The following is a 15,105-nucleotide window of genomic DNA, read 5'->3' as shown; positions in this document are numbered from 1 at the left end:
TTTTTTTTTCAGCTGATGTATTTGGTGACGATTGCGACTCTTTAACTTGTTTAAACGGTGGTTCGTGTGATGATGCTTCTGGTTTTGCAACGTGTCAATGCGTCGAAGGTTATTTTGGATTAGCTTGCGACCAGAGTAAATACTTCTTATTTTGTATATTCCCTGAATCTCGGTTAATGCCACAAGTAACTTAAATTAAGTAGAATGGGTCAAATAAATCTTTTTTGTGCTGATCTACCTATGTCTATCTTCTGTCCATATTACCTAAAGCTCCGTCTACACTATCAAAGTAGTTTGACAAAAAAAGGTGTGATGTGCCCAAATATGGTAGCGATACATGTCCAAATATGGTAATGATAAGATTGTATCATGTCCATAATGGGCATATCACATTTTTTGTCACATAAACTTAGTGTAGACAGAGCTTTACATTCCAAGAAAATTATCATAATAGCAAATTAATGGCAACCAAGAACATCATCGGCCCATTACATTCAATACGCATTTGTAACGTTTGTTTTTGTAGGCGAGTGCGACTTTAAAACGTGCGACAATGGTGGTACGTGCCGGGCGGATGGAATGTATAACGTTGTATGCGAATGCCCTGATGGATATTTAGGCGTTTTTTGTGAAATAGGTATAGTTACAAATTGTTATGGGGTGCACTTTAGGGAAACCGTATCTTTTATCAAATTACAGTGATGTCAAATACTAGTATGACGACTCGTGTCATCTATTGAATTTGAATTTCGCGCCTTGTTAATTCTACTATTTGTTTCAAAACACATTACATTATGAGATTATTATACTAACAATTATTAATTGTTAAACTAATCATTGTTTTTTATTTATCATCAAGCTCTGTCAGTGCAACCTTGCATAAGTAATCCATGCAAAAATGACGGGAATTGTACAGTGTACTATGACGATTATTTCTGCAATTGTCCATATCCATACGGCGGTTATAACTGCGAGAAAATCACCATTGGTATGTATCGTAGTACGGTAGCTTGTACTCGATTGTTTTGTCTGTTAGTATGATATTAATGTATACGTATAGTATGTGATTAATAGGCCTAGACCTATGATAATTAGATAGTTACAGATCATATATAACTATCGAAAAATTACAATTCTCTTTTTCGGGTGATGTAGATGAAGAGAACACACCGCCCCCAATGTGTTTACAAGTTCCATTAGACGTTTGTCGCCAGCAGGTTCCGTATAACACAAGTGGTCTGGATCATCCGTATGGAGTGGTTGATTCGCCAGAAGAAGCCAGTGAACGAATCATACACTACCGAAACATTCTGCAAAGTTGTAATGAAAACATCGATCGTCTTCTATGTTTAATATTTAGTCCAGAGTGCCCTTTGGAATCTGGCTTTCCAAGGTCAGCTTGTAGGTATGTAATACGAGGCAGTTTTTACTCGGGGTACCCGAGTCTAGGACTCACTCATCTTCTCCTCCATCTGGACACTATTGAGTAAAAAGTGCGATTTATAAAGTACTACTCCTCCCTTATTCGTTGTAGTATTGAGCTGGGATTTATCATGAATATACTACAGGGACATGCCGGATTTTTTAATTTCAAACCGGATGCAGCCATCCCGGCAGCCATATCACGTCTCGAAGATGGTACCGTATAGCCGTATTTAGTAGCGAGGTTATTTACGTGTATGTGACGTTACATCCGGTCTTATGACGTCATTACAGCTTCTTTTGCTGTACCCCGAGTATCGCACATTCCTGCCTGTTTTAAACATTGTATACCTGTTGGTAGACACTACGTAGTCCTTATATCGTCCTATGCAAATATGCCTATAAGCTGACATGTTAATAACATACATATATCTATACGTTTGAGCTTAAAAACACTAACAAATATAAAAACGACTGCTGGCAGGTGTTCAACACAAAAAGAAACATAACATAACAGACATTTGGCAATGAAGTAATCATGTAAAAGTTAATGTAATAATGTTATTTCTTATAGTGATTATTGCTTAGAAGTATTGTATTCATGTTCGGATACGATTGACCCACTTACACAAGAGACATATGAAGCTATCAATACGCTGCTTTATATATGTATGGTACTACCAAGTGATAACGAAGAAGTCTGTATCGGACCACAGGAAATTGAACAAACTGGTAAGAAAATATAGAGTTATCAAATAATTTGTATAATAAATGCGGCTTTGTTTGGTCCATTCTACAACAATGCAAAAAGGAATATTCTAACAATGATATTTCAAAAAAAGACATTTTAGAGGTATTTTGTTGCAGACATCTGGTTCTTTCAATTTGTTAATTTGCATAAAATGTGTTACCTTTATTGCTGAAATAAAATGTGATGACGAGGAAATCTTCGAAACTTCAAACCTGGACTCGCCTGCCACTAGACCACAGAAGCTTTAAGATAATCGCATTGGAGCAAATCTTTCACTCTCAAAACTAACACAGAATGTTTTACTTTCACAGTTGATCTCTGCTCCAGTAATCCGTGCCTCAACGGAGGTTCATGCACGTCATATGGTGCTGGTGAACTTGCATATTACATGTGCGAATGTCTCGAAGGTTATATCGGTGAAATATGTGACGTCGAATTTGGTGAGCTGGCATATTGATATATGTTTAGAAAGTTTTATATAAGTTATTTTAATTTTTTTTTAATTTAACAATTTTTTTTAAAAATAACATTTATTTCTGATTGAACATAACGAGATATAAGCAATCTTTTAAATAGCCTCTGACGAGTAACAAATTGTGTCTACTTAAGGGGGAACGTGCTTCTTAAATCTGTAAACTAAAATCTATCCACCTTTCTAAGTGTAAAACCGGCGTCTACTATTTCTTTAAACTCTGTTTTTAGCAGCAGGCATACCATAACAAATATAGTCTTTTGTAGATTTCACTCCATCTATCTGCACGGCGTCAACGTGCTTAAATGGTGCCACATGTGAAGAAGACGATTACCTTCCAAAGTGCATATGTCCAGAAGGCTTCATTGGACAACAGTGTGAAATTGAAGAAGGTAGCGAATGTAAGTTATTTCACTCATATAGATACCTCCATGTGTAACTATACTAACACACTTTGCTGATTGATGTTGACGATACGGCGATGGCTGTATTTTGTTGTAGTAGATATGATACTCATGAAGCTCTTGATAATATCTATTTCGGGGACTCCACTCACATAACTAGAAATACTGTATTGTGTATAGATAATGTAACATTTTACTTTACTCTTAAAGCAAGCAATGGCGAAGATATGTATGCGTCTATATGTTCTGATGTCATGAGTAGTTGCATTAATGTGCTCCCGTACAATCTGACCTCTAACCCCGACGTCACGGATCAAGATTATTCCGGTCAAGACACTGTCGAAGACCAATTCCAAAGATCCGTTGCAGCCTGCGATCATCCAGATGTCGAACGTTTCTTGTGTTCTGTTTTAAACCCCGAGTGTGTACCAAGCAACGCGTTGATTGGTGCACCAAGGACCGCCTGCAAGTCTCTGTGCAATCAGATTCGCGTATCTTGTCCTAACCTGATGCCGATGAATTCTTCAACGTTCGAGCAGTACTGTGACCACATGATCGAGTCAAACGATATTGTAATCTGTATACCACCGTCTAATTCAGTTAACAGCACTGAATCAGGTAGGTAATGGTGTAGTACAGCTTCCAATAGGTCCAATTAACGATTATCACAGCAGCTAAAGTAAAAAAGATAACTCATACAGCTGTTGGTAACCGAACAAAGAAAATAGATGTATAGTGAAAACACTGGACACGAAACGTACTTACCGACATACTTTCCAATTAACAAATCAGATAGAGTTACCATTAACCATAAATAAATGTATACCAAACTACAATAATGATTCTAAATAATAATGGTTTGTTGAATGATGATTATTATATTCTATTGAGAAAAAATGTAAAAGCACATACTGTTTTGTTATTTAAGTTGTTTTCATTTATTTTATTGAAGATCATATTTGTTCTAATGTTACGTGTCAAAATGGTGGGATATGCTTCGAATTCGAAGGTAATCCTTTATGCAAGTGTAAAGAAGGATACTTCGGCAGCTTGTGCACACTGGGTATGTTGTTTTTAATTGTCTATGCAGGACCTGGGTTTATCAGATACACATAATGCACGCACGCCAATATTGTTGTACCGCGTCCCGTACGCGATATTTCTTTTCGTTGGGGACCCCTCATGAAAATAAACATGAATATTCATTAGTCATATCCATAAGGTGTGATGCAACAATTCGCTAATACAAATGTCTTCCGTCGAGCCGTATGTGTAGTCGAATTGATTAGACTATGGACTTTGCATGTCGATATATGGGGTTCGAAACTTGTTTTTTCTTTATAGTGAGACAGAGATTATTTGAAGGGTTAGGTTTAGTTATATTAGGAATTAGCTATCTTTTACAAAAGGGTCCCCAACAACAACGAAATCGAGCCCTGTACACTATTTTCGTTTTTGTTTTGAACACACGGATAATCCAATCCGTACGCGTACGAGCAAAGAACGTTGGCAATATGCAGAATATAAATATATGTTTTGTTTTTTGTTTTCTTAGAATACAATGACCCGTGCCTGTCGTCTCCGTGCCTAAACCAGGGTCTATGTGTCACCGACGTCACTAACTTTTACGTATCATATGAATGTGAATGTATGGATGATGGGTTCTACGGTACACACTGTGAGCAAAGTAAGTTTCCCACGACTTAAAAGGTGACTCCGGGTTCAACTTTTGAAGTACTTGTGTTTAAAGGGCAACTCCAGGTTTAACTTCTGACATACTTGTGCTTAAAGTGACACTCTTGGTTCAACGTATGAAGAGCTTGTGCTTAAAGGGTAACTCCGGGTTTAACTTCTGAAGTACTTTTGCTTAAAAGGAAACTCCGGAGTTAAACTTCTGAAGTACTTGTGCTCAAAGGGCAACTCCTGGTTTAACGTCTAAAGTACTTGTGCTTAGAGGGCAACTCCTGGTTTAACGTCTGAAGTACTTGTGCTTAAAGGGCGACGCCGGGTTAAACTTCCGAAGTACTTGTGCTTAAAGGGCAACTCTGGGTTAAACTTCTGAAGTACTTGTGCCTAAAGGGCAACTCCAGTTTTAACTTCTGATGCACCTGTGTTTAAAGGGCAACTCTAGGTTTAACATTTCACTTTTAAGCTAAAAAGGCATCTATTATCCACATATAATCACTGAATCCTAAATAATATTAATTCAAATTTCATTGATATTTTCAATCGGTTTTTTTTGTTTACTTTGGTTTTTTTAATGATTTTTTGATATTTTTTATTGTTTGGCAGCCCACCACAAGTTTACACTTTCTGGGGTTCGCCTCTCTTATTTAAAATTGTTTTTTTACAAACAATGTTAATAGAAAAGAGAAGAGAAATAAATGTTCTGAAATGAAATGAAGTACTTGTGTTTAAAGGGCAACTCCAGGTTTAACATCTGGTGTACTTGTGCTTAAAGGGCAACTCCGGAGTTAACTTCTGAAGTACTTGTGCTTAAAGGGAAACTCCTGGTTTAACGTCTAAAGTACTTGTGCTTAGAGGGCAACTCCAAGTATAACTTCTGAAGTACCTTTGCTTAAAGGGCAACTCCGAGTTAAACCTCTGAAGTACTTGTGCTTAAAGGGCAACTCCGGGTTAAACTTTTGAAGTACTCGTGCTTAAAAGGGCAACTCCAGGTATAACTTCTGAAGTACCTGTGCTTAAAGGGCAACTCCGGGTATAACTTCTGAAGTACTTGTGCTTAAAGGGTGACTCCGACTTACCTTCTGAACAGCTTGTGCTTAAATAGCAACTCCGGGTTAACTTCTGAAGCAACTTCATAAATAGCATAACGCAATATAAATAATTAGAACTTATAGATTCAATCCAAAAACACATTTCCTTATTTAATATACTTATAATTTCTGTGATAATTACTCGTATATGAATATCATTTCGTTTCTCCGTGATAAGGCGTCAATTTCATTTTACTGTCAATTGGTTATATTATTATCATGATGAACCTTATTGATTCCAGGTATATGTGACGATTTCCCTTGTTCAAATGGTGGTACGTGCATACCAAATGCATATACTAGCGAGTGCATATGTCCAGAAAGATATGTTGGTTCTTACTGTGAGATTGGTAAGTAGGCAACATTAGAAATATTGTTTTTAATATGAAGCCTCCTTCTTCCATAGTTTAATTAAGTGGTAGTAAATGATAAATAATAGCGAACTTTACGAGCGTAAAACCTTAGCGGCACTAATGGGTCCTAGGAGGTTGATCTCAAGAACCTTAAATAGTATAACGTCTTAATCTCATATCAGGCAGCTTATGCATACATCATTGTTTTTTTTTATCAGATTTGTATCCAGCTGACCCATGTCAATCAAACCCTTGTTTCAACGAAGCTACATGTGTATCACAAAAGATTGGTCTCTTCAGTGCTTACTATTGCGAATGCCTTCCATCGAATTATGGGAGAAATTGTGAACATGGTTCGTAAACAATTTTTAATTTATTTGCAGTGGCATGTTCAACTAAATACAAAAATACAAGGCCTAAATGTGAATGAATGAATAAATGAAATTACAACAACCATCAATGGTTTTAATGACTGCTATGACTACAAACAATATTTATTTTATTCCTATTAATATTTTCAGATAACCCGTGTATTCCAAATCCATGTCATCATTCAGGTCACTGTACCCACAATGAAACCGGAAGTTTCGCCTGTAGCTGCGCACAGGGTTATGTGGGTGTACGTTGTGAAGACACAGGTACTATATTAATACAGAATTTTCTTCCATGAGTATATTATACGCTAATTCGACCAGTACATAGATAGTCTAATGATATTCGGGTCATGCCATATGTGTTCTAGGATGTCTTTCAACTTGATATTTATATTACTACTTGTTACTATAAAGTTTGCTGTACACCACGTATATTAGTTCTGAAAAGAACTGTTGAGCTTTCTCGACGTTTCGATCAATATGCTTTGATCGCAAACTTTGTATCAACATTTAATTTCGCCATGCAAACCTCCAAACAATATTTTGTGTTCATAATCAGTGTACCATGTCCCGCATACCTGGCTCAGCCTATATATTGTGCCAGTTCTGCGGTACATTTCACTTCGAAACCTGAGCTGCACTGACGAGATCTAATAAGATCGAAACAGTACTGTCTGCAGATTGGATATATATTACTACTACTACTTTTATTGTTATTTCTTATTAATGCAGTACTAGATCCGTGTAGCAGTAATCCATGTCTCAACGGGGGAGTTTGCATTAATGATGGTACCGACTATTCCTGTGTCTGCACACAAGGATATGATGGAGATAACTGCCAGCAAGGTAACGTACAAAACCAGATGAATATTATTACTATATTAATATATATGTAGCGCTCTGTACTGCACAACGTCAGTTAGTCTCTAACTTCAGTACCATTCAAAAGTACATTGCATTACATGTTGAGACCTCTCTTCCCGACTAAATGTTTTTGTATGTGTTTAATTATTTGATTTTTTTCTTATTAGAAGTTGGCGAACGCGACCAGACGACCTAGCAATGAAAAATTACGTAAAACGTTTGTAATCGCCAATAATCAAATCTGCAGCTTCGGGTCTACACAAGTTTACTTGCCACTGAACGATCTGTTAAAAAATACATCCAGTGAGCCGATTAGCAAGTTCCATACGGACCTACTAACCGACTACGGAATTTGTAATAATGTGTGGAAGTCTTGCGTACCAAGGTGGACACGCAACAGATTACGCAATGACGGTAATGTTGAGTTTGTGTAATATTTGAAATGGAGAACTGCAATCAAGTTTTGTACAGAAGTTAATAGTGATTTGCTCGAAAACCTTACAAAATCCTTACAAAGTCATGAACCTGGAACCACGTATATATTTATGTTTTGTTGTATACGTTTGTATTATTATTATTATCTTGCTATAAGAAATGTGAAACTTAATATAGCATTTTATTATTTATTAGAAGAGTTTATAGAAAAGAAAGAAAGAAATTGTGTAGTATTTTTTTTGTCCGTCCATTTGAGAAAATATTGTAATAAGTTATGCACATTTTAGAGTTTTGAAAATCAACGCCTTGTAATCAGAAAAAGAACAACTTTTTAAATAATTTTAACAAGAATAATTTATGTTTTGTAGTATTTTATGAATAAATGTATAGCAATTTTAAAACTTTAAAAAAAGAATGTATATTGTGAAAGAGTTATTACGTATTTATCGTAACCCATCACGCATTGCTTTGCGCTACGACGTATCGACGCAAAGTGATGTATTGCGTAATCGCAAGTGGGAACCGACGACGCAACAGTGCTGTCAAAATCGCAGATTTGATTTCACGTAGGAGGGGGAAAAAACAATGATTGGAAGGGCATTTTCTTACGTTGCGTAGATTGCATTATGTTGCGTCGCTAATGTGAACCAAGCTTAACAGAAGAGGTATAACCATAGGCCTAAGCCTACTAGAAATACATTAATTAATTAATTCACACAATGATGGCATAAACCAGAGGCAACACTGGGGACTAGAAACACATAATCTAACCCTTAAATATTATGCTGAAGACCTAAATAATACTTGACAACAGAAATTGGAAACTAAGATAAATAAAAAAACAAAGCAATATAAAAGTGAAATATATATTTTGTGGGAAATAGTTTTGGAGGAATAAAGTTAGGAGGATAAAGTTTGGAAAAAAATTAAGTTCTAGTTGAGAAAAGAAGTACCAATACACAAATAAATCAGTTCCATTTCAATTTTTAATATTTGGGACACTAACAACTCAACGTTTCAATGTCGACTTCTGCTTATTTAAGTGTACAGTTTCTTAGGGATGGAATGTTTATCCAATTTATTCGATAAATTGTCTGAGCAGCATTATGAATAAATTATTTTGAACACTATTATTTGTATATATCTTTATTGTTCAGCAAACGTGTTGTATCATAATTTGTTATCGATAGCTTGGTCATGAGGTAGCGTAGTCTGAACCAACGTAAACCAGCATTTACGCTTCGCATCAGTATGTGACGACAGACACATGTAGGCCACTTTGTGATGCCTAAATGATTCGATAAAGTTTGGTCAGTTACAACTCCCTGGTTGGTAGTGTAGACAGAGCTTAAGAAAGTGTCTGAACTTAGACTAAAGCCCTGTCTACACTATCAAACTTTATATGACAAAAAAATATAATGTGGCCATATCACTACCATATTTAAGCATATCACTACCATATTTGGGTAATGTATACAGAGCTTTAGATTAGAAACCTTGTGTTTTATTATCGTCTGCTTGCTCTAAATCAATTTGCATACCGGTTTACTTTTCCTATACTCGGTGAAAACAAGAATTCAAAAGTGTCATAAGTTTTGTCTAAATAAGTCCATTCCCAAATTAGGGAAAGTACAGGGAAAAAAATGACTTTAATATAATTATAATTTAAATTGCCTGTCAGAAAATGTTTATTTTGGGGTTTTTTTTGAAAAGTGAAATCATTAGTTTGTTCGGTCAAGTGAAAAATTTATTAAAACTCCAAAATGGCCAAGTCTGATTGTAGTAATCTTCATTTTTTGGGGTACAATACATCTTTAAACAAATTTTAAAATTACATTTGAAGGTAAAGTTGTAAAATATGCAAATAAAAAATAAGGAAATGTATACACATGCAAATGTAAAAACAATATGGTTCAATTCATGTTAATAAATTTACCAATATTTGGGGCTATTCAGAATTAGAAATAAAGAAGAAGTATAAATAGAATATATTTTTTTTAATTCTAACCATTTACGGTGTATATCAACGTGCAAACTACGCATAGACACGTGTCTATAGACACTTTCAATTAGCTCTAAAACACAATAACACAACCTTGATGAAATAGTCAGATTTCCCAGTAAAAATAGCAACGTAAGTAATATTGTTCACATGAAACAAAACAAACTTTAAATGTCTTAATTTTTCAATTTTTTTCAATCAAATATATTTCTGTTAGTTAAATATAATTTAGTCTAAATACATCAATTAAATGTTTTCAATAATTGGTAATCTTCTAAACAATGTATACAATTAGGTATTGGAATTTCAAAAACAATAGTTTTAAACAAATTATCATTATAAATGTTAGTCTTGTCATTTCATAGCGTTGTTGGACTGCTGTCTAAAGGATGTAGTGTCTTCGTCTTTCCAGAATTATGGTAATTTTAGATTTTCACCTAAATAAAAAAAAGCGAGTTTTATTATTTCATTTATCTAAAAAAAAAGAACATTTTAATATTTTTTTTCGACGCAGCTGTTAATGATGTGATTGTCAAATGATTGAGACATTCACATATTTAAAGATTTTGGGTGTGGTATCTTTTCTGTTACTGTTAATACTGTATGTGGGTGGTGGTCAAAATAAGTCTGGAAATAGACCAGTTATTGTTGCACTTTTTTTTAAAGAAATAAATTTATTTAATTGAATTTCTAAGCCCAAACTTGGGTTACACAATGTAAGTTCTACCCAGTTGATATTTGCTCTCTATTACTCTTTTCCTATTTCTTAATCACCGTCCAACTTACAATTCACTCCATCATAGTTGTCTTGGCAATAGCATACATAGGACACAAAATCGTCTCCAAAGGTACAAAATCCGTCATTTTGACATGGCTCTGATGCACATGGGTCAAAGTAGCTGCTGCTGCTGGTATCAGCAGCGGAAAAATCTGAAGTATTAAAAGTATAATGTAATATACTGCACTTACTTGGTCGCCTTGTCACCTGTTCTGTAAATACTGTAGTCTTGCAGAAGAATATTGAAACCCTATGGCTCGCGAAAAACGCAAGTTCTAGGAAATTACATAGTCTTGCATACTATAGTCAACATATTTGCCATACACCACTTATGGCAAATTTATAAATACCTATTGACTTAAGTGAAATACTTAATATTTAAGAGAAATTTTGTATCTCACTTAAGTGTTATATGTGTGAATATGTCACTGGCCTGCAGGAACATTATTTTGATTTCAACGCGAGATCGTGGGTTCAAATCCAACTCTCGTCACAGTGCTTGTATCCTTAGGCAAGACTCGGAGACCTCTCTCCACCCAGGTGTACAAACGTGTACCTGGGAGACACAACTTTGTGTTGATTATGGGAGAATGTTTCCATACGTGTTTGATTAAAAAATAACCAGGGTAATAATACTGTATGTTTCACAACATTTCTAAATCCAGAATATTATTATGATTATTATTATCCTTACCTTGACAACGATCTCCAATGAATCCAGCAATGCACGTACACTGATAACTCACTGATTGTCCATCAGTAACAGAGTTGCATGTTCCATCGTTAAAACAAGGATTTGACAGACATGGGCTCAGCAATTGACCTAAAATATAAGCATACGTGAAATTTGTCTAATTTTTATCAGAGTTGGTGTTGATTGGATAGGATTTGGGCTGTTCAAAGAAGAATTCGGTCACCATTCTCAGAAATAGAACCACTCTTAATAAAATAGAGTAGTATCCTCGCAAACTTATATACAGTATAAATATCAATGAATACGTACACCAAGAATCTTTCATTACATTATAATAAGGGTGTTTAAACGAAATAATGTATCTCAAAGGCTTTATGAAGTAATGGAATCAAATGACAGTAGTGAGATTATGTGTTTGTTGGTATAAAGATTATTTATTGTTTGTCAAAAAGTTTGCGGTACACCACATGTATTAGTTCTGAAAAGAACTGTTGAGTTTCTCCACGTTTCGATCAATATGATTTGATTAAAGGACGATCAAAGCATATTGATCGAAACGTCGAGAAACTCAACAGTTCTTTTCAGAACTATTACATGTGGTATACCGCAAACTTTATATCAACATATAAAGATTATTATTTGAAGAAAAAAAAGAGACGATAATTTGCAGGATAACAACACACAGGACATTCAAAACAATTGAATATTAAACTAATCAGCTATACTTACAATGATGGCCATAGTAATCATCGGCACAGCTACAAACATAACTGTTGAATTGACTAAGCTGACATTCTCCGCCATTTTGGCAAGGTCCTGATAAACACGGATCAGCCACTAACAAAAAAAGAATATTGATAAATGGTGATATTGAAAAATTACTTTCTACTCTTATTCACAAAATAAGTGCCACAGAACTGTAAGATCGCCGACTAGTACTGCTTTAAAATGTCACATCCAGAATACATTATAAGTTAAATCAATCTAAAAAAACACTTACCTATTATGACTTCACAATAGCTGCCTGTATAGCCTACTAAACACTCGCAATCAATCACTGCAGTGGGGTCTTGTCCAGGTGGTTCAAGAATACGTGAGGTGCAAATTCCTCCATTCTGACAAGTAGTTTGTGAGCACGGGTCCCTTATCTCGCCTAATGTAAAATAAACAAAGATTGAGATATATTACCAACATTTATTATATATATATGTATTGCCCGACTTTATTAACTTTAGGCTTCTGGCCTATAGAATCTATAGTCTACTTTGTGTGAAAAAAAAAATAAACAGATGTTATGTTGAAAAAATAATAGATACAAAAAGAAGTGACTTACAATTATCTCCCAAATATTCTTCTGTACATCGACATTCATATATTAATGAATCAATTTTATCGCAAATTCCATTATTTAGACACGGTTGAGACGAACAAGGGTCCACGGCTTAGGAAAAGAAAACAATTAGAAAACATAAATGGTTGTTTGCAATGGTAATACTTTTTAGTATTTAATAATAATTTTGAAGGCAAAAACATACCCTTTTCACAATATTCTCCAGTATATTCTTGTGTACAATCACATACAAACCCTGAAGGTTGTCCAGCGACTACGTTGCAGGCAGCTCCATTTTCACAAGGAGATGGTAAACATGGGTTATCTATTTCACCTGAGATAATTTTATAAAAATAAAAAGTTTAAAGTTTAAATTAAAATGTATACTATAAAGCTGAAAACCGTGTCTAAAAACAATATTATTCCAATTATATTGATGAAAAAGGCAGTCAAACTATATATGAAATTACTTACAATTGTCTCCTAAATACCCTTCAGTACAAACACACTCATACAGTAATGAATCTATTTTATTACAAAGTCCATTATTTTGACACGGTTGATGTGAACATGGATCCAACTCTTAAGAAAAGAAAATAAAACATAAATAATTGATTGAACTTATGAAAGATTTCAAATCTGTTCTGTCAAATCCTACATTCGTTGGATACTTGGCCGCTTTTGTTAATATCCAATTTACAGGTGGATTATTTATAATTGCTACTACTATATATGATGTGAAAAAAATGGTATAGTGCTGATGATAATATAATATTAATAATATAATATTATTTTCAATTTATATAGCACCATTCCAACAAGCATTGCTCATGGCGCTGAGGACTTAGATGTTACACTTTTCATTTCAACTACATGTCTCTTCCCTAAGGCTCACGTCATGTCAGTGCTGCCAATTCTAGCGCTCATTTGTCTGTTGTGTGATCTAGAACACTGGGGTAACCCTCTACTCGTCTCAAAAGACGTACTAGGTTATTTAAAGTACACACAGGCATTTTGTGTACACTAGACCTACGGTTTATAGTCCTTATCCGAGAAGACTCGTTCTACCACCAGAACCATGGAGCGAGTAAGCCTCAAACCCTTGCCGATGTTATGGCTATGGATTACAGTTCCACTGCCTTAACCGCTCGACCACTCACTCATGACATACAACTAAACTTTGTTATTTTCGACCAAGATCAGAGTGATTCTGCTGTTAGTAAACATGTATATCTATAATTTTATCCTGTGTCAAAATGATGCAAACAAAACATGTTCACTTCTTTATTGCAAAATACTTTTAACTACTGTAATATTTGTGAAAACATACCTATTTCACAAAATTGTCCAGTATAGCCTACTCTACATTCACATACAGCCTCATAGAATGATTGTTGTCCAGGACGTGTGGTGCAGGCAGCTCCATTTTTACAAGGAGATGGTGAACACGGGTTAACTATTTCACCTGAGATGATTTGATTAAAAAAAAGGTTGAACACAATTAAAATGTAAAATATACAGCTGAAAATCGTGTCTAAAAACAATATTATTCCAATTATATTGATGAAAAAAGTGGTAAAATGTATATGGAATTACTTACAATTGTCTCCCAAATACCCTTCAGTACAATCACACTCGTACAATAATGAATCAATCTTATTACAAAGTCCTTTATTTTGACACGGTTGAGACAAACATGGATCCACGGCTTAAGAAAAGAAAATCATAAAAAATGTAAACAATAATTTGATGTAAATGATTACAGAAGATGCCACTATGAAATACTACACACTACATCAGACTCATGTACCTTTATCACAAAATTCTCCCTCATAGTCTTCAGTACATTCACATACAAACTCTATAGGTGATTGTTGTCCAGGGCCTGTGGTGCAGACAGCTCCATTTTTACAAGGAGATGGTGAACACGGGTTATCTATTTCACCTGAGATAATTTGATTAAAAAAAAGGTTGAACACAATTAAAATGTAAAATATACAGCTGAAAATCGTGTCTAAAAACAATATTATTCCAATTCTATTGATGAAAAAAGTGGTAAAATGTATATGGAATTACTTACAATTGTCTCCCAAATACCCTTCAGTACAATCACACTCGTACAATAATGAATCAATCTTATTACAAAGTCCTTTATTTTGACAAGGTTGAGACAAACATGGATCCACGGCTTAAGAAAAGAAAATCATAAAAAATGTAAACAATAATTTGATGTAAATGATTACAGAAGATGCCACTATGAAATACTACATACTACATCAGACTCATGTACCTTTATCACAAAATTCTCCCTCATAGTCTTCAGTACATTCACATACAAACTCTATAGGTGATTGTTGTCCAGGGCCTGTTGTGCAGACAGCTCCATTTTGACAAGGATATGATGAACATGGGTTCCTTATTCCACCTGAAATAAAGGATAGAAAAAATA

The 15,105-nt window shown here is 34.7% G+C and overlaps 2 protein-coding genes across 5 annotated transcripts in view; one reads left to right on the top strand and one right to left on the bottom strand.

The window, feature by feature from the left end:
* The window catches only part of LOC144839815 (uncharacterized), a 33,507-nt gene extending 24,558 nt beyond the window's left edge, over positions 1 to 8,949 (top strand). For 3 of the 4 annotated variants that reach the window (XM_078695325.1, XM_078695323.1, XM_078695326.1), the window contains 15 exons: positions 13 to 135; positions 527 to 637; positions 860 to 988; positions 1,156 to 1,405; positions 1,997 to 2,154; positions 2,485 to 2,613; positions 2,912 to 3,046; positions 3,260 to 3,667; positions 4,002 to 4,112; positions 4,605 to 4,736; positions 6,069 to 6,176; positions 6,398 to 6,532; positions 6,701 to 6,817; positions 7,286 to 7,399; positions 7,585 to 8,946. In XM_078695325.1, the coding sequence (XP_078551451.1) occupies positions 13 to 135; positions 527 to 637; positions 860 to 988; positions 1,156 to 1,405; positions 1,997 to 2,154; positions 2,485 to 2,613; positions 2,912 to 3,046; positions 3,260 to 3,667; positions 4,002 to 4,112; positions 4,605 to 4,736; positions 6,069 to 6,176; positions 6,398 to 6,532; positions 6,701 to 6,817; positions 7,286 to 7,399; positions 7,585 to 7,613 (2,189 nt within the window). In that variant the 3' untranslated portion in view covers positions 7,614 to 8,946. Of the gene's footprint in view, positions 1 to 12; positions 136 to 526; positions 638 to 859; positions 989 to 1,155; positions 1,406 to 1,996; positions 2,155 to 2,484; positions 2,614 to 2,911; positions 3,047 to 3,259; positions 3,668 to 4,001; positions 4,113 to 4,604; positions 4,737 to 6,068; positions 6,177 to 6,397; positions 6,533 to 6,700; positions 6,818 to 7,285; positions 7,400 to 7,584 lie in introns of all 4 variants that reach the window. The other variant, XM_078695324.1, reaches the window with a different exon arrangement.
* The window catches only part of LOC144839138 (uncharacterized), a 46,345-nt gene continuing 40,091 nt past the window's right edge, over positions 8,852 to 15,105 (bottom strand). Inside the window, exons 30-42 of the mRNA XM_078694451.1 lie at positions 14,947 to 15,081; positions 14,737 to 14,844; positions 14,467 to 14,601; positions 14,257 to 14,364; positions 13,987 to 14,121; positions 13,131 to 13,238; positions 12,862 to 12,990; positions 12,660 to 12,767; positions 12,327 to 12,479; positions 12,056 to 12,163; positions 11,327 to 11,455; positions 10,641 to 10,784; positions 8,852 to 10,291 (exon numbers count right to left, since the gene is read on the bottom strand). Coding sequence (XP_078550577.1) covers positions 10,269 to 10,291; positions 10,641 to 10,784; positions 11,327 to 11,455; positions 12,056 to 12,163; positions 12,327 to 12,479; positions 12,660 to 12,767; positions 12,862 to 12,990; positions 13,131 to 13,238; positions 13,987 to 14,121; positions 14,257 to 14,364; positions 14,467 to 14,601; positions 14,737 to 14,844; positions 14,947 to 15,081 — 1,523 coding nt within the window. The 3' untranslated portion in view covers positions 8,852 to 10,268. The remainder of the gene's footprint in view (positions 10,292 to 10,640; positions 10,785 to 11,326; positions 11,456 to 12,055; positions 12,164 to 12,326; positions 12,480 to 12,659; positions 12,768 to 12,861; positions 12,991 to 13,130; positions 13,239 to 13,986; positions 14,122 to 14,256; positions 14,365 to 14,466; positions 14,602 to 14,736; positions 14,845 to 14,946; positions 15,082 to 15,105) is intronic.

This window comes from Antedon bifida, chromosome 4 (genome assembly GCF_963402885.1).
Source record: "Antedon bifida chromosome 4, ecAntBifi1.1, whole genome shotgun sequence".
In the NCBI taxonomy this organism is placed as follows: Eukaryota; Metazoa; Echinodermata; class Crinoidea; order Comatulida; family Antedonidae; genus Antedon; species Antedon bifida.
The sequence above is the reverse complement of the archived record's forward strand: the minus strand, read 5'-3'. Positions and strand labels throughout refer to the sequence as shown.